At 34.8% G+C, this 24,173-nt stretch overlaps 1 protein-coding gene and 1 pseudogene across 1 annotated transcript; one reads left to right on the plus strand and one right to left on the minus strand.

Moving 5' to 3' along the window:
* Positions 1-757: 757 nt before the first annotated feature.
* On the minus strand, positions 758-23,698 carry FAM160B1 (family with sequence similarity 160 member B1). The gene is made up of 16 exons (XM_006920839.3): positions 23,458-23,698; positions 21,182-21,351; positions 19,223-19,327; positions 18,655-18,777; positions 15,792-16,091; positions 15,410-15,606; positions 14,197-14,311; positions 13,582-13,658; positions 13,309-13,501; positions 12,960-13,129; positions 12,442-12,585; positions 11,504-11,594; positions 9,325-9,468; positions 4,558-4,698; positions 4,115-4,218; positions 758-4,017 (listed from the first exon to the last, which is right to left on the minus strand). The coding sequence occupies exons 2-16, from the start codon at positions 21,299-21,301 to the stop codon at positions 3,912-3,914; spliced, it is 2,130 nt and encodes a 709-aa protein (XP_006920901.1). The 5' UTR covers positions 21,302-21,351; positions 23,458-23,698; the 3' UTR covers positions 758-3,911.
* Positions 8,330-8,459, plus strand: LOC112470161 (annotated as a pseudogene).
* Positions 23,699-24,173: the final 475 nt, after the last annotated feature.

The raw sequence follows: 24,173 nt of genomic DNA on the forward strand, positions 1-24,173 counted from the left end.
GCAGTATAGATTTTGAGAGCAACTCTTAACAAAATTTCAACCATAAGAATTTTACATTAAGCTTTAAATTCCCTCAAGATAACTAGTTTTCCAGATGAAACACTGAAAAATTCTGAACAGCAATCTGAACCGCATTTTTGGACTGGCGACCTGATTATGCATTAAAACGTGGTTTTCTTTTGAAGTAGCTCAAGGCAGGGAGGGTCATTTCAACTCAACACCCAAACCTTACCTCCCTGCATCTTCGACCTGTTATCCTCTTTATTTTCTATTAAAACTATTTATATAACATTGGCTGGAAAGAATCATGAGTAGGTGGGATTAATAACTAGATTTTTCTTTCTGGTTGTGCCATGTGTCACATGTTTGTTTCAGTTTCTAATTAGGCGACTCTGGTAAATACTCAAGTGAATGGAATAAGCCTAGAGTCTACTTGATTTGAATGTCAGTTAGAGAGAAAAGTTTTTATGTGTTATATTAAGAAATAATGCTTACGGTGAATGAATTTCTAAGATTTGTATAAACATTCCTTTCTTTAGGGAAGTGACTAGAAGGAATCGCGTGGTGATCTATATGAGCTACACATCCCCGTCCACAAATATTCTGATGTCTTCTTGTTTTTCCCCTGGAATCAATGTTGTAGTGACCTATTGATTGTTGTGTGTCACATCCTTTTTATGTGTTATAAATGATTGTTTTCAACTTATCGGTGAATAAAACATTTCTAATTAGAATTCCGCAAAAATATAAGAAGACATTTTGTTTAAATTCCATTATTTATTTTTAGATTATCCCTCTTAGTCCTGCATGCATCGTTAGCACAAAAAGTTGATCACAGCTCCCTTTGCAGAGATAGTAGGTGCACAATCACCATCTGAAGGGTTTCTTCATAGACGGCCCAAGAATTCTAGGCCCTGGTAACACTGTCAGTAACCTACACAATATTCAATAGAAAAATTTACCAAATATCCTTTGTTTAATGTAAACAAGGCAGGAGGCAAAACAGAGTATTACAGTAACACTATTTTACAGGGCCCAGAAATATGATTATCTATCATGTTTTAACACAAGTGTCAGAATGACATGCATATTTTGATTAATTGTACCACCCAATATATAACTACCATGTTAATTTGTGGTTTTAGCGTTTCACTGTAACTTCAGTCAATACCTATGAACTTCATAATTAAATGATAATTGTATATTAATGCAATAATTTACGGAAACATATTACCATGAATTATGAAGTAATTCCATAATTTGTGCCCCGTAAAATTAAGTGTAACAATCTTTACACTAGCAACAGTGTAAGCAAGCTGAAGATTTTGGTCCTTATATATTTACACACACATATATATACACATGTACACACACAATAATGTACAATTAAACTAAAAAGCTATGAATCCACTCATAGCTCCCATATTGCACAGATACATACGAGAACATTACATAGTTATAATGTGAGTACTACAATAATTGGCTAATGAGAAATCTGAGTTCTATCAAGTAAAGAATGTGGCTCGTTACTAAAAATAAATCCAAAGACTATACTGTTAGAAAGTTTTAAAAAAATGTTCATACCTATTTATATCAATGCGAAGCAAGGCTCAAATTCAGTTTGGAACTTGCTTCTGGCAATCAATTGTTAAGATGGTACTTTCTACCCAACAGTGCATTTTAGTCACTGTTTTACAAGTACTGAGGAACAGAAATATTCGGCTTCTGCAAGACCATAAAAACAAAAGACTAATAATGTAGTACAATGTTTCACCAACAAATCTAACTCACTGTGAGAACTTGTGCTGGCTCTACGTCTGAATAAGAAGGAAGAAAAGAAAGAAGGGGCTTAAAGAGAAACAAAATATACCTTAAGCTTTAGCTGATTATAAATCAGTTATTACAATAACTTAGAAAAATAATTATGTTTTAAGAAGCAGCATACACACAAAAAAATATGAGTTAAAGCTTTTCTGAGCTTGGTTTCATGGATTAGCTATAAGGTCCCATTGTGAAATCAAAGATAAAATAGTATTTGGTTTGAGAGGTCACATCACTGCTATTACACCTACTAAACGCTATGAAAACATTAAGAAATGTCTAACATCTCCTAATGCCTTGTTTTAACTAATACCTACGCCAAAGTAGACTACAACTACCTCTAAAATGGAAGGTGCTGCAGGGTTCCTTACATAAGCTGATCAATAAATACAGCAAACTTAATGTCTTTCCGTCATTAAAAATCATTTGAAGAAAATCATGCACAACGTATCTGTCTCCTACCTTTGTTTTTCCATTGTTTTGCTCAATAAACTTCTCAGAAAGAGCTAACGAAGATTTGCATTAAGTCAGAAATTTAGTTTTTCTTGTTTTGACAGTGGGAAGCATTCTAAAGCCAAGAATATCCAGAATGTTTTGACAATTTTTTTCTTAATAAATAGCAAAATCTAAGAAAATAAATCAGAGCAACTAATACATCGAAATTAGCAGTAGGTATAAAACATGCTGCCATGAACACGCCACGCACTGTACATAAGCAAACATGCTACATAAACCAACTTCTTAGAAAGGGCAGCAACAGTTCTTTTCAAGCTAGAGAGTGTGATAGTCTGTTTCTGCAAATATCAATAAATGGAAAGATAAAGAGGAAAGTGCCGCTGCTTAACATTTCAACTAAAAAAAAAGAAGAAAGCGTAACCACGAAATATCTGTGTGATAAGCATCACTGAAAGGAAGACTAGAGAGTGGAGTAGCAAACACCGCTTGTCGCTCAGGGCCAGGCACGCCGTGCACAGCGCAGCTTTACAGCCACACGCGTCCCCAAGCGTGTATCCGTTCGCAGTCACTCACACACCCAATTTACCCATTCTTTACCATGTAAACAGGAGAGACTGGTTGGCTGTTTTTTTTTTAAACTCTTTAGAATCATTTAAAACAATAGCCTCAGCAAAATGAAAAAATAATGTAAACATTAAGGAGGACACTGGCATTTTGATTGCCGCCTAAGAGTTATCAGTCGGTTTCCCACCTGAACATGACCATGCATTTCGACAAGAAAATCAAATTAGAAAACACCTTTATGCAACAATCTTCAGAGAGGGAGAGAAAAATGGTTCGCAACCCAAAATATGTTAATTAGATTAAAACATACTATTTTAGCAAATACTACCGACGGTGAGCACAAATTCAACGTTGTTGCAAAAATGACAAGGTTTAAATAAACTGGGACCCATACGTGAAAATTAATCACTAACATGGCTATGTGCACAAGAGTAAAAGAACATTTCTTTAAAAATATATATATTATATTAATCAAGAATTTCTTTATCATATTAAATTGTTATTTTTAGAAAAGCTGAAGAAAATTAATGGTGCTCTACACATTTTATTAACTCTTTGATGGTCCCTGAATTGTATTTTTTTCTCATTTACAGTTTTTTTTTCATATTTTTTGATAAGAATTCTGACCTTAAAAAGTTATAAAATTAGTTATTTTTGCTACTTATTAATCCAAAAGAATATAAGCATTTGAGTCCCAGAGAATGTCAAAATGCCTTGCTACCTAAAAGGATATTAAAATAACAGAAATATCATCAAAGTCATGACATCAGAAATTTTGCAGCTTTTCACACAGGCATTAGAAATGCTTATTTCCTGAAGTTCCTTTGATTGTATCCTGAATTCAAGGACGTGCAATGTTATACATAGAACCATTATGATAAAGCCAATGAAAACAACATTAGACCACATTTTACTGAAACTGTCCACTCAGTGGGTTCGTAATGGTTCTGTCCAGTTTACAGCGATACTTCATTTACAGGGGCTTTTTATCCTCTCTGCACGGGGTGGGACTGTCTTTTCCGATGGGTGCACACAGCGGGTCTGTGCCCTTGGTCACCCGAAGGCGCTCTTCACGGCGAGGAGGAAGCGTGGAACTTCACAAACGCGATGGCCGCCAGCTCCTTGCAGAACTCCTCCAGCACGATCACGCCCTCCAGCAATGTGATGTGGTCGATACTGCAGGGCAAGAGCAGGCAGGCAACTGTGATGTTAGCACATCGTCAAGTTTGGGTGGAATTTTTAGATAAAAACCCCATGTACGGCGCTGACTTACATAGGGCCTTCCGGTTCCAAGCCCAGTAATCGCTTTCTGACTAAGAGGAGCTTGGGAGTGAAGTCTTGAATGCGCTGGATCCTAACCATCAGGTCTCCGACCACCTGCATTGCAGAGACAGAAGGAACTCCGTTCAAGAGGTCAAATACATAGGGATTTCCAAGATAAAAAAAATATTCCATTTCCTATTACTAAATGTCACCTTTCACTCTTCACATAACTGTCTTTGACAAAGGACTCATATCTATTCCTTAAAATATAAAGGTTACATACATCACTTAAAAGAATAAATTTTTCTTTGCCACATTTTGTAGTAAATTAATTGCTTCTAAACAGTAGATACATATTTTTCATTATGTGACACAAATTACATACAATGATATGAAGATGTTACTGGGACAGGTTTATCAATCCTAGAGAATATAATAAAACTAATAACTCACCCTGACGATTACAGAGAAGAGAGATCTACAGCCAGAAGCAAGGTTCACATAAGGATCCAAAAGGTACTCGTGTATGTGTGGATGAGGGAAGAGAGAGAGTCTAGACAACACCGAGGTTACTTGTAAATTGACATCATATGGCTACGGACAGGTGAAAAAGAGACAGTTGATGTTATTTATGCTTATATACCTGAGTACTTAATTTACCATTTCAATTTGTCTTTCAAGAAAGGAAAATCTACCATCTTATTCTTCCTTCTACACGTTCTTCTACAATGCAAATACCTATAACTAAATTAGCTCTCACCATCTTAGTCAAAGTGCATATAACGTAGTCCTAAAACCTAAAAAAAAATAAGCATACGTTTAACATATAGAAAAAACAAATAGTCAGAATGTCTCTGTTTTATGCAGGTTTTTTAAATTAACGAAATAGTTCACAGGTCATCAAAACCCAAAAGCGTCATATGTAATATTAATTATAAACAACAGAGAATACATTAAGTATAAGACCAAAGATAGATGGAAACATATGAAAATCTTTTTAAATACAGTAGTCTAATTTTAGAAATGACATTCCTCATCTCATAACTTATTCAACTACTACCAATTACCAAAAGCATATGTGCACGTATATGATAAAATAAATACATCACTGAAACTTGTCAACGGAATAAGAGTATTTGGGGGTAGAAATGACTACTATGTGCCTCAAAGTGAATGGGAAGATTCAAAATGGTGATTAAAGACAGGGTTCCTCTCATTTACTGCAAGAGAATTGTATGTCTGTGCATAGTTCCTCATACATTTTTTTTAATATGTATTATCACAATTTTCCTTGAATTCTAGTTTTTTATTTTTAATCTATTTATTCTTCATAGAAAGCAGCTTGGAGGTGCTTTACAGAGTATTTCAAAATAAAAGCAAAAGGCGCTGTACAAAAGAGATGCTACTTCTGTGCCTATAACTTCCAACAGAAATCTCTCAGCCTTTCCGGCCTTGTAAGAAGCCAAAGGAAACTGTGGCTGAAACAAAAGTGACTTCAGCGAGAAGGTTGAGAAGAACCTGGGTGACTGGATGAGTGAGAAACGTATGCTGCAGCATGGGGAAGGGAAAAATGACCAGGCCCAAGTTAACACAAGCCATGGAATCCAAATGTTTTACTCCCATTCACCGAGCAGCTTTTAAACCCTTGATCATCACGAATACCAAGTAAGAAGTGAATATTTGGCGTTCGGAGGACAACAAATGCTTGAACATGTACCAGAAGATATCGAATATACTGTTACATGAACAAAAACTCAAGTCCTGTGTTATAATTCTAATTTTAGTCTTTTTTACTTACCACTAGATTCATGAACACAGATTTTCTGAAAGAAGAAAACCTATCCTTGAGTCACTCTTAGCAAGATAAATGAAAGGAGATACTATTCCTGTTAAAGGATAGTTCGAAGAGCATATTTTCATACTTGATGACATTTGCAACAGAACAGCCTTCTCCAAGACTAAATTCATAACAAACAGTGAAATCACATTATATTTTAGGCACCAAGGAAACAAAAAATTCTTTAAGAATGCATTTGGTAAAATGTGGTACAGTATTGTATGTGACTTCATCTCAGGGAGTTCAGACTTTTAGGTCACTAAATTCCGCCATATGCTGGTGCTTAAATAAATCCATCAAAAAATTTGGCTTTAAACAAGGCTATATTGCCACTTAAACTTTTATTTTCTCTATATGATGTTATTTGGTTTTTAGATTTATTTGAACAAGAATCTGTCTTCGGATGTTTAAGAGACTTGAGGCTGATGCAGACTATTTTTTAACGTTTTGGCTACATAGAAATTGTTCCGCCATGCTCTGAAATGATCTCTATTTCATACTGGTAATGACTTTAAAGCAAACTAGCCTTTTGGAGGGTTGTTAATAGTGTTATATCTACTATTTTGGATCCCTCTATTTTGTACTTTTTACAGTATTCACCTGAAATGAAAGCTAACCAGATTTTTCTGACATGTCAAATGCACATGGCCCATTTTTGACTGACCTCACACTAAATACAAAGTCTGAATTTCAGGGCAATGAACTTTGACTTAGAAGCAAACTGTCACCAGCAAACTCAGTCTTAACCTTTCTACTAAAGGCCAAATATGCAGATATTTCAAACAATAAGATTTAAGTTAAATTTTTAAAAAACTCAATGACTTGACAGTCTCTGAAATTTCTAATAATACCTAATAATCTAATAATAATAGATTTTGTATTTTTAAAAATATTTTAGATTACTTTTTTCATTTAATTCTTACAAGCAATTTTAGTAGGTGGGTAGGGCAAGTAACATCAACTTCACCCTAAGAATAAAAAATGTGCCAAGTGGCTAAGTTAGTTGCCCAAGGTCAAACTCTTCACTGTCAAGGCGGAGAAAAGAGGTTGGCCTCTGACATTTTTCCTGGTATCCTTGATATTCTGCTATGTACCCTAGCATTTTACTATCTTTTTAAAATGACCACAGTTAAAAATAATACTGTTTGCATTACAAGGTATTTTAAAAAAATTAACACCGTGTTTAAAATGACCACAGTTAAAAATAATACTGTTTGCATTACAAGGTATTTTTAAAAAATTAACACCGTGACAACACAATAGTGTCATGAATACTTGATGTCGCAACTTCTTAATAATAACTGCAGAAATTAGCTACTTTATTAATTATCTGTAGTAAATGTTTAATACTAGCCTGGGTATCCTGACCCTATTAGGGATACATACTAAGAAAATACAAGCAAACATCATCCTCGGCAAAAACATTTAGAAAAGATTAAGCTAAACTGAGCCTGCTTAGTATACCAGGACTCATGATTATCTTTGAGATCTGACTATATAATGTTCTTACCAAAAAAGACTTGGAAAATCCAGGGTTTTAAAGACAAAGGGTTGAGGCTGAGCTCCATAGCTCATTAGCTGTTAAGTCACATTAACTGAAACTAAGGATTCCTCATTTATAATACTAGAAATCTGCTTTGCCTGTCACTCAGGGTTATAGGAGGAATGACTGAGACACTGTATGAATCAGCTCTGCATTGTGAAGTGAAATCTTGTGGAGAAAAAAAGAATTTTAAGCAGTTGGGAATATTCTGTCTCCAATGTACCCGTTCATGTAAGCACTCTACGAACTAAAGGAAAAAATACTCAACAGTGATGAAGGCTCCAAGAGGATCTTTCAATTCAATTCAGAAACTGCTTTTTAAAATTTAGATTCCTTTTTAGTGCTTTTGGTCAGAATTTCTAAAGATTGCTGGCTTGATGCTGATTGTTAATGTCTCTTGCATGTTAGCTTAATCAGATCCAAACTAAGCCTAGCAAACCAGCACCAAAAAAATACAATAAACTGATGAACCCTGCTACCTAGGAAGTTATACAGCCATGATGTATAGAGCATAATACCTACAACAGCTGGATCTGAATGCTTTGGTTGTTAAGTATAAAACAAACAAATGAACAAACAACTAAACGCTAGACATACTGCACAAGCTATTAAGAAGTTAAAAGAAAAAAAGACTTACTCTATCACTTTGATTACTATCAGAAAGAGGACTGACTGAACTCTAACCTAGTGAAATACTTATTGAATTATAATTTCTTCACTTGGCTTTCTGGTTATTAAAGACAGCCTGCTTATGCAGTGAATTTCTTTTATAACTCCCTATCACATAAACACTAAAATGCTAAAAAGGAACAAGTACTTTAATATATGATTTTACATTAATTCCAGTCTACGGCCATGCCACCCTGAACAAGCCCGCTCCCGTCTGATCTCGGAAGCTAAGCAGGGTCGTGCCTGGCTAGTACTTGGATGGGAGGTCTCCTAAGAAGCACCTAGGAAGACCAGGTGCTGTAGGCGTAAAAAATAAAAAAATAAAATAAAATAAGGGATTGTAAAATGACAAGGTCCTTGAATCTGTGAGGTCAACCAAGGGTTGCCTCGCTTAAAGGGTTGCCTCGCTTAAAAGATAAACAAACAAACAAACAAATAAATAAATAAATTCCAAACCGGTTAACTCAATGTCTATGTTGAGGCAAGTATTATGCCAGGTTCTTTTGCTTTAAGTGTATATTCCAATATACAAGGCATTTTAAAGCTTAACTATCGCTTTGTCAATGAGAGGAAGGGAGGGAGGGATTCTATAATCCCATATTCATTTATTCTGACAGTCATATTCTCACAGTGAAACATACACAGTAACATACCAGCTGATGATGATTTTTATCCACTCTGTAGTAAGTAAATTTACTTTTTAAAATTTCACCTCCCACTTACAAAAATGAGTATCATTCACAAACTTTGTCTGAAGAAGCAGCTTCATCTAACACTGTTCTGTAATTTTAACGAGACCAGAGTGTTCAAGATTCAATTTGAAATATTTAAAGTCTTCTGAATTGAACTTTACAAGGTTATATCTGTCTAACTGTACTAAAAGGTTTTCTAAGTTAGTCATTAAAGGAAAGCACTCTAATCTCCTCCAAAACATGTTAAAGATATTAAGACAGTGGCCTATAATGAGAAGTAAAATATTCAATTCTGTAGCAACTGTCAGGCCAAATAAATGCTTTTAACATAACAAACACATTGGAAATCCACCAGTTGTTGGCAATCAAGCTGTACAACAAAGTCATCTAGTGGAGAAACTAAGAAAACAATCAAACGAATTTACTGATGATCTAAATTAAGATGAGATGAACCCGATTAGTATTTTAAAACTTATTACCTGATCAAGAATTCTTCCCATTCTGTCAAATAAAACTTTCAAAAAATGACCTTCAAAGAAAGCTGCTTCTAAATTGCACTTTTCCAATGCTTTTGGAGAGCCAGGCCACTCCCATCGTAAGCAGATAGCACAGTAGTCCCGGAACTAGGAACAAACGTTTAGATCATTAAAGGAGAACTAATCAAAACCACATTGAGAGGAACTAGAAATGATTTCCTCAAAAAGCCACATAAAAATTCATTTGAATGTGGCACGTCTGCTCCAGGTGAAGTGCCATAGGAGAAGAAGAGACGGCTCAGATAACACCCTAACTAGCGGCACAAGTAAGATTATAATCATCAGTACCAGTATATGTTGATGAAACGAAAGGATTTTTTAAGTTTACCAAAGTACCCCATTAACTACCGTGCTTCTGCTTTTTCCATTAGAGGAATTTAACCCTTTACTTATTTTCATTACATATTTAGAGAATAGTTAAAAAGCAAAGTAAGTACTAGCCACGTTTTCAAATCTATTCTCCAATGTTACTGTTAATAGGTGGACAGATGCCCATCATCTGAGAAGGCAAGCTGGACTTCCCTATCATGTATCCGCATGAGGCACGCTATTCTGACCGGATGAAGCAATGCCGCTCAAAGTGCAGTCCCCAAACTGCACCATTCAGTGCGATGAACACACAAACAAAGCGTAAGCACCTAGAAACTTCAATCGCAATTTAATTGAGTAAATTTTATGTCTTTCGAATCTAATAAAATAATCAAGGCTTAAAATTTGTGTTTGTTCTTTTCATTTTTCTAGTAATTCATTTTTAATATGTTTTTTAAAAGTGTTGGTTTGTGACCGATTGGAAATGATAAAACTGGTCCTTCACTACACAGAGTTTATCACTGGAATAAACACTATGAATATTTACAAGCACAAAAACATCTCATAATAAAATTAAATTTTAAAAGTCCTCCCTGATATATAATTTACTTAAATCAAAATGAAAGAAATTTACAGCACGGTTTTCTTCCATTTTCTTTCCTTTTTTAGATTCTCCTCATCTAATAAAGCAAAATTACTTTGACCTCTCTAGTTTAGAAATTACCTGAAATTAAAACAAAACATGTTCTCACCGTGAAGCACTAACTTCAACTTTTAAAAGGAAAACATTTAAAATGATAAAAACCCAACTTCTTCAATATATTGTGAGTTTTAAATTATTTGGCTTTCAATATACAATTTTCTTTATAAAACCACATCCTATATTTAGTAAAGCATTTGCACATTAACATTTCTGAAATTCTGACCTAGAAAGTAATAGTTAAAATTTTTTCTATCCTTTTTATGTTTTCTAATATTTCTGAAATATTAATAACTGCATTTGTAATCAAAAAATGGAAATGAAACTTTATAGAAAGAATAAAAGCAGTTTAAAAGTCCAGTTGGTACTACTGGGATTGGTACTTTTACTGCCTTTACTGTTACATGAAAGTACATTAATTATTCATGTAGTAATGTGGACTTGAAGTCAGGCTGAAAGCATTATGAATTAACCACAGGCATATGCAAATTTTTATATACAACAGCATACATAAATCCAAAGGATTTAAATGAAAATTAAATACGTTTCTAATTTGAAACATTTCAAAATTTGGAATTCTGTAAAATGTAAAATGCTATTGAGAGTAAAGAGGACAGTGAGAAGGCCATTAAATAACTAAGAGGAGGGCTTTGGGAAAGTAGTGTCAGGGAGCTAGAAGGCCAGAATGCAGGGGACGGAAGAGGGGCTGAGAGTGTGACAGAAGACATAGTACTTACAGGTTATTTGTGGGAAAGAGGAAAGGACAATAGCCTGGGGATTGGGAGCAAGGATAGTGGTAGCTAGAATCATTTAAAGATGTTTTCGATCGGTAAGAGAAAGGATTTGGGGGAGATAATAATGTCAAGTACAGAAAGAAAGAAAAGAGAAGAGAGAAGGAGGGGGAAGAGGCAACATAAAGAAATCTTGAGATACAGATACACAGTCAATGAAATGAAAAGTAAGGTCATTTGGAGAAAGTTAAAGTATTGAGAATGGAGTTCGGGTCTTGCAGAGAAAGGGAAACCTGTGGAGAGATGACTGTGGGCGATGTGACAAGGTGTGTGTGTGCGTTCTTACTAGGTTTCATTTTAAAAAATTAGTTGCTAGACTTACCTGCCTATGAGCATCTCGGAGGTAGGTGTCATATCCAGTGCCCTCAACGTGGTAGGATGATTTTGCTTCATCCGGTACCAGACAGAGAAAACTTAAATGAAAAAAGCCATAATCAATAACATAAACACTCTCATAATTCATTATCTTTTAATATATTATCTAGTGATATCTTCAGTTTAGTCAAGTATTAATGCAAGTGGAAACTTGAAAAATAAAATTATTTGTTAAGTATTTAGCTTAAATCAGTCTTATAATTCACTGATTAAATACATCTTCGTTATTTTAAAGGTTTTATTAAGAAACTACTCATTCCACTTAAAAGTAGAAGCCAAAAATGACTTTCTTTTTACATTACAGAGTAATGAAGGATTGCCATGATATTTGTTAATCTCAGTAAAACTGTCCTTTAAGTATTTGAACTTAAGATTTTTATGCACCCTAATTTAGCCACCTGTAATTTTCTCTCAAGTCATCTGCCAGAACCAGGCATATGAGTAACAACATTGCAAAGGAAGAAAAATAAGAAAACTGTCATAGGAAGGGCACTTAAAAAAGAAAAAAAAAATCATAAAACACAAACTAACAAAAAAGAGTAACACTTTGCTTAGCATACATGAATACATGTCCAATAAGTATAATCTGTCCAACTGGAAATTCTCAATGTTGTTCCAACTGGGAATTACTTAAAATTTTTTATAAAAAAGGAGCGTACTCTGAAGGTCTATTTAACCACTGTTACTTGTTTTTACTTCCATGTGAAGTAGAGCCTCTCTCTTTGCTATGGTTGTTGTCCCCAGGCTCTCACCTGCTACATAAGCATGACAAAAAGCTGACATAATCTTTAGAATAAAAGAAGATTGATTTCATAATATACAACTCTGTAATAAATTATAAGAACAAGTCAAAGAGATGTAAGTCGGATTATTGTAGCAACTCACCTATTTACAATTTTATGGACTTCGGTTTTCCCGTCATTTTTGGGGTGGTCTGGAGTAGCGGGAGGTGAAGCACTAAGCCACTCTTGGTTTGACAAAGTGTTATCTGGTGAAATGTCAGTAAATAATGGATCTTCTTCCAGATCTCTAAGTTTAATTTAATGATGTATAAAAAAAATTTTATTATATTTCTAAATGAAAAGATTCTCTGCTATGTTCTTAGAAGTAATTTTGTTCTTTCAAAATTTTATTAAAAAAATAAAACATAATGTATTTATATTTTATAGAGAAGGCAACATTTTCTACTAACATCTAACTCAAGAATATAGTGATTTTGTTCGGTTTAATGAATAGATAATATCATTTGTATTTTAAAAGGACATTAATATCGAGACATCTAAATTTGATTTTTAAAAACTTTTAAACTGTAAGAGGTTATTTTTTTATGAATAAGGGAGAGAAGTAAGAAACTTCTGTTTCCATATGAAATGCTAAACTCACAGAGCTGGATAGAAACTTACACTGCTCCCGCTATCAATCCATTCTCCACCACGTCTTTATCTTCTGGGCACACAGGTTTATATTCTGTATAATTCCTTTCCTCAAGATTTCTTAGGACCAAGTTGTAAAGAATATGCTCATTGGGTTTTTGTAAAAGATGTTCAAACATTCTTAATGTCATGATGCTTATCTGAAACCAAAGAATGTAATGGATAACTGAAAAATATCTTTGAATAAATTACTCTTCTTGCCCTCTGTACGTCATGGTTTCAATTTTTAAAGCCACGTAATAAAAAGGCTATATTCACAACATCACGAGCATATCAAAATCAGTATTTAAGTCGAATTAAAAATCATTACATAACTTACCTCATCAGATATGTGATCACAATGTTCAATTAACCTATGTCTTAAAGGATGTCTGCTAATTTCTGCCACAGTTTCTGGTTCTCTCTGTTCTCCAAGGATAAAAAACACTATTTCTTGAAGCAAAACGTCAGAGGTTACTTGCCGAACAATGCGATGAAGCAGAGCAGTTGATGTCAGAATACCCATCTCAGAACTGGCATAACAAACAGGTAATTAGTGGGCAAAAATAACATGAACGCAGTAATTTTTTTTTTTTTTAAGGAGGCCACTCACGTTTGCATTAACTGAGGCTCCATAACACCAATGAAAAATCTTTCATGAACGGCTTTGGCGAGAGCAACAGCAGCAGTCTAGAATACAGTACAATCACCATTATCTTCTTTTTTTTAATGGAAAAGAGATTAATTTGTACCATCAATAAATCAGTTTGCACCTTCCATTTGAATTAATGTGGAAAATAAACTTGCCTACTGACCACATTGGTGATGGCATAGGAACTGAGGTTAGATGTTAGTTATTAAGTTCTTTACACTTTATCTAAGTTTCCAAGAACAAGACAAACAGGATAAAATATTGTACCAATCACCTTACAGTATGAACATCTTCCCAAAAAGGCTATGGAGGAAGGCAAATGTTATCTCGTGAAGGGCTATACTACAATACTTAAAGAAATCAAAAAGCAGAACTTCAAGTTGTAATTTATTCTAGACTTATAATACACACACACACACATATATATATACACACACTTTATTTGGTTTTATTTATTTTACTAACCGCTATACTAAGACAATCAAGATATATTTGGGGATATAAACTGAGGATTCAAATTTCATTTAATAGACATTTACATTTTTAAATGATCATAACCAATAAATATATTCAAACCTTTTGTGCTTCCTTAATGAGTTGATCACAATAATCAAACCAGGAAAGAAATGAAATTAAGGCTCGTTTTCCTGGAAATGCCGAAGCATCTTCTTTATGACTATATGAGTCCAAGCTGTAGGAAGGACACAGAAGAAATGCTAAGTCTGAAGTTATCTAAAAGCATTCATCCCACTCAATACATATGGAAAACTGAAGGCAAATGAATGAACTTATACCATGATATGTTTACACAGGCAATGCTGTGAGACTATCTACCAGAAGGTTTTATAAAAGAAAGCCAAAGGTAAGAGAAAATCTTTTAAATAAGAGTTGTAAATAATTTTTACTCATCATGTGAGAAGAGAGAGACTAAAGCAGAATAGAGCTGCAAGAGAAAACCATTTAGACAAACTCCTCATATTTCTGCCACAAATTTGGTCATGTAAAAAGAATGAAAAATTGGAGGCTCTCAACACTGGGATAGAAAAAAAGGAAGGTAAAGGAGGATCTGCAAAAAAAAAAAAAAAAAAGTGACTGGCCTGCTTCTCCTCCTGCCTTAAAATAAACAAGACAGCAGCAGAGTTAACAAATGAGTCTGTTCTATAGATGTTTACAGGATACAGGGTGGAAGGAAACAAGTAAAAACCAAAAAAGGGTTAAAAATATGCAGAAAAACAGTAACAGGTTCTTATGTCAAAAATTAGACTGCTTGTAGGTGGGATCATGGGTAATTTTATTTATGCTACTTTATACTTTTTAATAACTTACAAATGTTCTAAAATAATCATATTTTCCTATGAGAATCAAGTGGGGACCCCTAAAAGATAGGGAGAAAGGGTGAAAGAACTAGGTAGGAAGACATTCTATACAAGCAGACCCTGAAATATACGAGACAGCTCTAGAGGCTGTGGAACTTATTTATAAAAAAGGAAATTACTTTTCAAAGAATTAAAAAAAAAAAAACAAAGTTATTGCCCCTAATGCAATTAAGGTCTTAATTGATCACTATAAAGGACAAAAGAAAAGGAGCTTAACTGTAACAGCTGGATTATTCCCACACGGATTCATTACCACTAACTGATAACAAATTCAAAAAATAATCCCATTTAATGATCACTAGTCATGCTACGTTTTTCAAAATGAAAGATTTCTATCTTTGCAAAGTAGAGAGAGATTTCAAAGTGCAGGTGAACGAAGTCACTTTTATGGAAAGACAAATAATGGTTCTTACCCCCAGTTAATTGCTTCCACTGTTTCGATATCTAAGGGGTCCACGGACTGAGGTAGGGCCTTGTACAGGGAGGCGAGTCTGTCTGTCAGCAACTCACACAAGCACGTGCTCTGAGTGAGGCACTTGGCAGCTGCAGGCTCCGGCAAGCTCACTAAGAGCATCAAGCCCTCGCAGGCTTTCACAGCTATTCGGCCATCCTGAGGGGGAAAAACAGACACATGCCTCTTCAGTTCTTGAAGCAGATATACAATGAGTAGTTTGGAAAAAATTAACTTAAAAGGACCTGATGATTTACACTAAAATATGAACAGATTTTTTTTTTCTATTTTAAATGCATATAACTGTAATCATATTAAGGGAAAAATTAAAGATGACGACTCACAGGACTTCTAGTAAGATTTAACAAAGAATTCACTAAATTATAATCTTGGTTGGGACGAACGACTGTGGCCTCTGGCAGGGAAGCAACACTGAGATTATCCAAGCTTGTGGACAGGTCATCCATCTGACGAGGAGGCTCATCTTCTTCTAACTCTGTTTGCTCCACTCCAGTAGCGCCACACAGTAGGTCCTCCGGCAGACAGGCCTGTCCTGGATCTGTTGACAAGGAATCTTGACCTTTTAATGCGTCTTCTGAAATTACATTTGGAACTCCTTGGGAAGCCAATGATTTCAACTTATTCTGAAAAGGAATACATGTTTTGTAAGATCTGCATCAAAAGCCTTATAAAACAGAAATCATATTTCAATGAATTCTTTCTATAACATTCAGTGTCTAGCCAACTAAATAGAGAAAATTTTTTGACAAGTGAAAATGCTCAGACTTTAACTGTGTTTTAGATATTTTAAAACTGCAGAGGTGTTTATCACACTCTTTACATCATCTATAAAATGTTTTACACTGACCATAAGCAGTGAACAATATTAGTGATAACTATTTGGCTACTACTGAAATAACTCATGTTAGTGAGGAAAAAAGATTTTGGAGGTTTCAGTTGAAGTTAATTGTTTGCTTATCACTGGGCTACTAAGAATATATAGCCTCAATGTTAATTCTTCTAAGATCAGTTTTCTGACTTTTCTAAGTTTTTTTTTCTTCTTATACTCCCGCTCTATAAAAAGAACTCAATACTCTGAGGACATTTTTATTAGTGTTTTTGAGGACAAAAGTAAGATTTACTTGATATGTCGGCCCCTCCCCCCACCATACCCACACCCAAATACAAAGAGAATCCTAAGTAGAGCAAATTATTAGTTTCAAGGCAATACTAACTTGCTTTCCATTTGAACATAAGAGAAAAAATCAAATCACACACACAAGTTTAAATTCATCATAAGCCAGCTTCTCCACAGGGCTTGTCACAGTGTTTTGCCCATCACAGAAGCGCATTAAATGCTGAATGAATTCAAAGTTACTTCCCAAGTTATATTATAGTTATTATGAATCACTTTTATTGCTGTTAAAAGGATAGTTTAGACCCATCTTCTTGAGAAATTCAGCTCATAGCACATATATTAAAAGAAAACAATTCTATGGAACTTAATAAATACCCCAAACAACTTCTCAATTTCCTATGAAATTAATTGCATGTCATAGTAGTCTTTATGAATGTAAAACATTTTATTCCATCAAAACACTAATAACGTTGTTGGGAGTAGTATCTCAGACAGAATGGCAAGAGGAGGAATAATCTTAGGATGGAACTCACTCTTTAAACTAACGCTTCTCAAAGTGTGACCCGAGACTGTTGTCATCATGGTCTTCTGTGAGGCTTGATAAGCAAGCAGATTCCTGGGCCCCACGCCCAGACCTGCTAAATGGGAATATCTGGAGGTTGAGCCAAGGAATCTGCAGTTCTACAAAGCTCCCTAGCTGACGAGAAACTGCTGCCTTCACTCTTGCACTTTGGTTCTCACTGAAACTGTTTCCCTTCTAGTCTGGGGATTTCACTGGTATCCTCAGCACATTTGTACACATAACTCCCCGGGTCTCTTAAACCCAGACTTCTCTCCCAAATCGCAGATCTGCAGTACCAAATACCTGCTGATTAATTATCTCCATCACGATCAAAGCATCCAGAACCAAAATTGCCATCTTCCCCTCAAAATAAGCTCCCTGGGGGCTCCCTTCTTTCCATTAGCAGCAGCCTTACGGGTTCAGGAATTCAGGCATTCACCATCCTTTCTCCTGCTACCTGCACAAGACCACACAGAGTCTACCTCGAGGATCTCCTGAATATATTCACTTCATTCCAACCCACCGCTTCCAACTTAGTTACAGTCCTTGTTACTCCATCAGCTTCCAAGTTAGTGTTCCTGCTTTTCTCTCTCAAAGGAATCCACTGTGTAAGACACTGCCACCAATTTAATTTCTTAAGGCACAGGTGCCATTATGTAATAATATCCCCATTTAAAAATCTTCAAGGGCTCCCCAACAACTGCAAGTAAGCACACATTGCTCATCCTGCCATTCAAAGCCTTTGGCAAGGCCTAGCCTATCTGTGCAGGCCCTTCTCTTACCACATATCCTAATTATACTGTTTCCTGAACACAACATAAACTTTTCTAACCTCATTCTTTTATTTACGTGCACCCATTCTTATGTAAACATCTGTCAAGGCTCATATCAAAGATAATCTCTTCCATGAAGTCTTTCCTGATGACCTAGAACAGATATAATCTCTTCATTGCACAGACACTTAAAGCGCATTTATTATGTATCTTTTCTAAAATACCCACCTTACTCTACTTTAGATTACACACTGTACTGTATCTGAATATTAGTGTTCACCTTCCTCACCAGACTATAAACTCCGTTAGGGCAAAGACAGTTTCTAACTCATTTACTATGTGCACTTAATCCACAGTAGACGCATATATTAGCTAATATAAATCTAATACAGATTAGATTTCAGGGAACACATGCTTGAGAGCTTCAAAGTACTTTTATGACTATACTTCCAAGAAATAAAACTACATTTATCTACCGATTCATTTATTTAGTATGTGTTAATTAAACAGTTATTATGCATTATGCTAGATACTAGAAAATCTGTAGGGACCCAAAGGTTAATGAGACAGAGTCCTTGTCCTCAAGGAGCTTATTGACCATCAGGAGAAAATAAAATGCATGTAAATTACTCTAATTCGAGGGAGATTGTAATAATCAACATTAAAAGCACGTGAATAGTCGATCTCATAATTTTAGTATGAGCATACTTTGAAAATTGATAAGTATACCATACCTCCAAAAAAAAATTAACCAAATAGGGATCTTCTTTCAGTTTTGCACATACAATACAGAGAAACTGAATTTCTTCATTTTCCGTTGGTGTTGCAAGAACTTCACCGCACAGTCGAATTAATTTCTGTCAATAAATTTTTTAAAAAAGGTTTTAAGTTAGGTTATTTTTTACAAGCATGTAAGTAGCCATCTATTTGCCTTAAATAGATGGCTACTTACATGCATTATTCAGATAGACCACTATTTATAATCACCTTTACCAAAATCAATTTACTAGTAGTAAATTTTTCAAATACATTAGCCTAAAAAAATTAATGACATATATAAAAAAACTCTTAGAGATGTCATAAGAGATAAGTAAAAGGAAAAATTAATGTATAAAATTTTAGAAAGTATAAAGACATAAAGTACATTTACTATGTCATATATAATGAAAACTCGAGTATTTGTTAATTTGCATGTTATTTTTAGAATAATTTCCTTTATTATTTTTACTCTTAGAAAAATCATATATAATTATATCTATAACAAATCGAACCACATAATTTTATGGGAGGAGAACAAAATACCTGCACTGGCCTGTGCACGTTAATGTGTGGAAGTAGTGGCTGCTTGACTCTCCCCAGAAGCTTAGTGTAGAATACCAAAACCTGCTGTTTCATTCCTGGAGGACACTGAGTATGGGAAGAGAGGAGAGCAAACAGGAAAAGAGTAGACAACACAAATACACTTACACAACAGCTTAAAAAATAGAAGAGACAATGTATGTGAATGTATTCGACTCTCAAAAGTCAATGCAATTAGGCAGAATAAAATTCTCAATTAAATATTAATGACTGGTACTCAAGAAATAAAATTACATCTGGGACTATAATGTAGTATATGGGACCAGAGACTGATGTAATTACAAACAGCATGGTGATAAGACCCAGTTGAGATTGGAGTTTGATTCAGGCAATGTCAATATGTTTATATTCTAAAATGCTACGGTAACATGAAACAATTAATAGTTAACTCCTTGGCCAAAGTAAAGCCAGAATTTTGTTCCTTACACTAATGACAAGTAATCAATAACTTTCTATCATATAAATGCAGGAGTAAATAAAACCTTCTAACACATACATGTGAATATAAGTATTCCTATGGTATAAACTGCTGTGATTTATTCTAATAATGCTGTTTTAAATTAGTTGTGAAATTATTTACATCATGATTATTAAAGGCAATTAATATTTAATAGAGAAGTTTTTATAACATGCCAGCTGTTTTAAATATTTGCTGAAAAGTAGGTAAACCTGATGAGACCTCACATTGCGGATTAAGAGAGTATGAATTAACGTTATATGTTCTATAATTAACCTACCTTATATTGCCTCACATTTAAAATACAATCCCAAGATGAGTAGTATTTCCAAAGCATCATCACAGATGTGCTATCTGGAGATAGTATAAACTATAATCTTAAGCACAACATTTTCTAAGATAGCAAATACCTTACATTATTCAAATAAAATGCTCATAGTTACAATCACCTATATCGAAATAAATTTACTACTAGTACAATTACTAACATTCGCTCAAAAATCAATATTTATTCAACTTAATGTCGTACAATCCCTCTCTCCAAAAGACAAGAAAAAAGAAGCGGGGAGGGGAATGAATTGCAAGGTATCAGGGAGATGTGGTGCCTAGAAAATATAAATTGAATGAACTGAATTAAAAGTGAACTGGTATCATAGATTAGTTAAAAGGCACTTGTCTTTAATACTACTATTCATAACTTTATTTGGTGTTTAAACATGTCTATTAGTTTTTTCTTATCAGTTTGATTTCCACATATAGAAATTCACAGAATTGCAGATTTTTAGAGCTGGGGAGGCCACTGGTAATCACCTCCTTGTTTTTAAAGAGAAGGGAAGATTAACCAAAGGGAAGTGCTGAAGGTCACAGTATATTAGCGACCAAGCCAGGCCCCCTAACCCAAACCCGAAGCTCCTCCCCTTCCCTCACACCGGCACATGGTTTGAAACCTGTCTTTATAAGTATTGAAAGTTTTACAGAATATTGTTTATATAATATTAGCTTTGCAAAGATTTCTCAAGATTCATTACGCCTAAAAACTTGAATTTTCTCCACATATCAGTAGAGTTAATGTCAGAATAATCAGTGACATTCAAGATTATGAAAAATAATTCCTATTTTTGTAACCCAATTTTCATTGGATTCCTTCTCATTTCCTTCGATTCTAAGCACATGTACTTGAGTTTATTTTCATAAACGTTTACACTGTAATTCTAAGAAGCCTAAGTACCAACTGTTGTCTAGAGCATTTGGGAGGTTTGCTATCTCTATGGAAAGTTATATTCATATAGGCTGCACAATTTTCTTTGTTTCATATACTGACTTAAATCCTGCCATGCTTAGTACATACCTCCATAATTAAATTTAGTACTTGGTGGCTGCCTTATCTCTAAGACCTTAATGCATGGATTACACGCCGGAGAACGTGATGTGGATTAGGCACTTACGTCAGCTTTCCCTAAGGTATATAATGTTTCCAAGATCTTGTGATGAAGTAAATATTCCATACATGGCCCCGTCTCTCCAAATTCTCGTTCTTTTTCTTCTTGGACCAATATATCTAACATCTGTTCCAGATGAGATGGAATATTTGTATCTGTGACTGGGGCTTTGTCATCTAAACAATAAAAAACATTCGAACATTTTTAAGCTGCATATTTGCACCTAAAATACTCTTTATATTTCTCTATTCTTATTCAAATTGAAAAAAAATCAAACTACAAACCTAAGTGAGGGTTATACTCATGGTATAATTATCTTTGCTAGAATTTAGATGATGCTCTTGCCATCTTATTAAAAAACTGAATCAATATTCTGGAATATATTCTACAAGCTAATTTTCCTGCAGAATAATTTAGAAATAAGAGCCATTTTTGTGGAAATGGGAACATGATAAAGAAAAACACACGTAATATCAGAGTGCTGTATGCACTTGTAATTAAAAAAATTTTTTTTAATTAGCCAGTTCAAGAGGTCTGAATTTTAAGTATCTTTATATAAAAACAGGTTGGCCTTGAACAGTAAGCTGAATAACCTAGACAGTGTAGAGGATAAGTTCTGCTTTGACTGCTACTGCACTACTTCTTAACACTGAGAAGTCAGATACTTAATGCCCCTAATTCATCTTTATCTATGAGGAGCCCAAAGAAAAGTGCTTTATTAAAAATTTCTACATCTTCACTCTTTAACACACAGCTATTCCCAAAGTGAAAGCTGCTTCTCATCTGATCTTGTACCCACCTCTTCCTCTACTATATCATTCCCATTGAATACTAAATTGCAATATTTTCCACCTTAAAAAAATAATAACCCTCTTTTGACACTTCATCCCCCTCCACCTGTTGCTCCATGTCTCAGCTGCACTTTATACTTACACTCAAGCGAGCAATCTATCTAGCATCTAGACACCATTCTCTCTTGGTTGTCTTCTACCTCACTGGCAAAAGCAAAGTTTCCTTTGCTATTGTTCTCACCTTCCTAACATCTAAACACTGAGCCCAAGGTCTCAGTTCCTGAACACCTTCTCTCTTCCATCTATCCTTACTCTCTAGATAATCTAATCTAGTCTCATGGCTTTAAACCCTACTCCCGTGTGATGACTCTCAATTTCATATCTCTCTGGATTACAGATGCCTTATTTCCAACTGTCTACTTGACACATCCAACTGGAGAGATAATGGGCATCTCAAACTTAATATGTTGAAAACTCTCTTACAAACCTGCTCCTGCTGCAGTCTCCCCATTCTCATAAGTGGCCCTTTTCCAACTGCATATGCCCAAAGCTTTGGAGTTATCTTTGACTCTTATTCTCTCTTACCCAATATCCAACCCATCAAAAAAGCTTCCTTCAAAATACACCCAGAATACAATCACTTCCTAGCACCTCCACCCAGGTCTAAGCCACCATCATCTCAAACCATTACAGTAGCTCCCTAACTGTTCTACCAGCTTCACCTCTGCATACCTTCAATCTAAATTTTCACAGAAGCCAAACTGATTCCTTTAAAACAGATTTGGTTACACCTCTGTTCAAAATCCTCTAATGGGCTCCCACCTTGGAGTAAATGCCAAAGCCCTTACCATGGCTTACGAGGCCCTGTGTGAATCTGCGCTCCACTCCCAACCTGCCTGATGTCATCTCCTACCACTTTTTCCTTGTTCACTTTCACTCTAGCCACGCTGGCTTCCTGTAGTTCCAAAAATATGCCGGGCGTACTGCACGTTCCAGCCTCAGGGTTTGTGCACTCGGTCTTCTTTCTGGAACTTTCCCCCTAGATACTCCCCAGACTTGCCTCCTCTCTCCCTCGGACTTTAGCTCAGAAGTCACCTCAGGCAATGAGGCCTTCTCTAACCTCATATAGCCAGCTGCCCACCCACTCCCTCAAGCACACACTTCCATCTCCCTTGGCCTGCCTCATTTTCTCCTTAACACTTATCATGGGACACTATATGTATTTGTTTGTTTATTGTTTGCTTTCCCCAATCAATATATTAGCTCGGTTATAGAGTTTGTCTGTTTGACTGCCTATCCCCCAGTGCCCAGAACAATGCCTACACATAGTGGGTGCTCAACAGATACATATTTTTAATAAATCTAAAAGAGGAATTAAAAGTAAAATAAATGGTTTATAAATTTAAATATAAAATAACTTTGAAAACTAATTTGAAATAAATTTAGTATTTCACAAATTTCTGTTTAATTAACATTAGCATTGTTTCTTACCTGAAGTCTCTATGTAGTAATGGGTGATCGCCTTCCAGTGATAAACGAAATCTTCTTGTAAAGGAAGAGAAGGTGCCAGCTACACAAATACACACACACACACACAAAGACCACAGCGATTAAGAAGATGGCAATGAAAGTTTCCCATAAAGTAGAACTCTATATTTGTCTACTAATGATGTGACAGTAACATAAAAATAAGAGGTGAGCTTTAATTTGCTTCCACATGTCAGATATCAAAGAGAAACTAAATGAATCAAACCCAAGAAAGTAAAAATTATTTATTAAGAGGAAAAATATATTTAACATTATTATTAAGCTACAGTATTTTTTTCCCTCCCTTGAAACTAGTAACTAGATATGACTTCAAAAGTAACAGTGTTAAATAAAAACACACAATATTCTATTACTATAATATCAGGAAAATGAAATTACCAATAACCAAGAATCTTTGTACCTAGGACTTTGAAATGCAAAACAGTAAAAAGCTGCTATGTAATTAGTTACACATCACCACTGAAGAACATATACCAAAGTCAACCCTGTAATCTGATTAAAACTGTTCCCTACTTTCAGTGACATATAGATGTAAATCTTTTCTTTTTTAACCCCAGATTAGGCAGAGCGTATTTTCAGCAAAATAACTACGTGAACAAGATATTATCAATTTAAAGTCCACGAAGTCAAAATGTTTTACATTTTAGCGTTGAAATTAC

This window comes from Pteropus alecto, unplaced genomic scaffold, assembly GCF_000325575.1.
Source record: "Pteropus alecto unplaced genomic scaffold, ASM32557v1 scaffold177, whole genome shotgun sequence".
Taxonomy (NCBI): domain Eukaryota; kingdom Metazoa; phylum Chordata; class Mammalia; order Chiroptera; family Pteropodidae; genus Pteropus; species Pteropus alecto.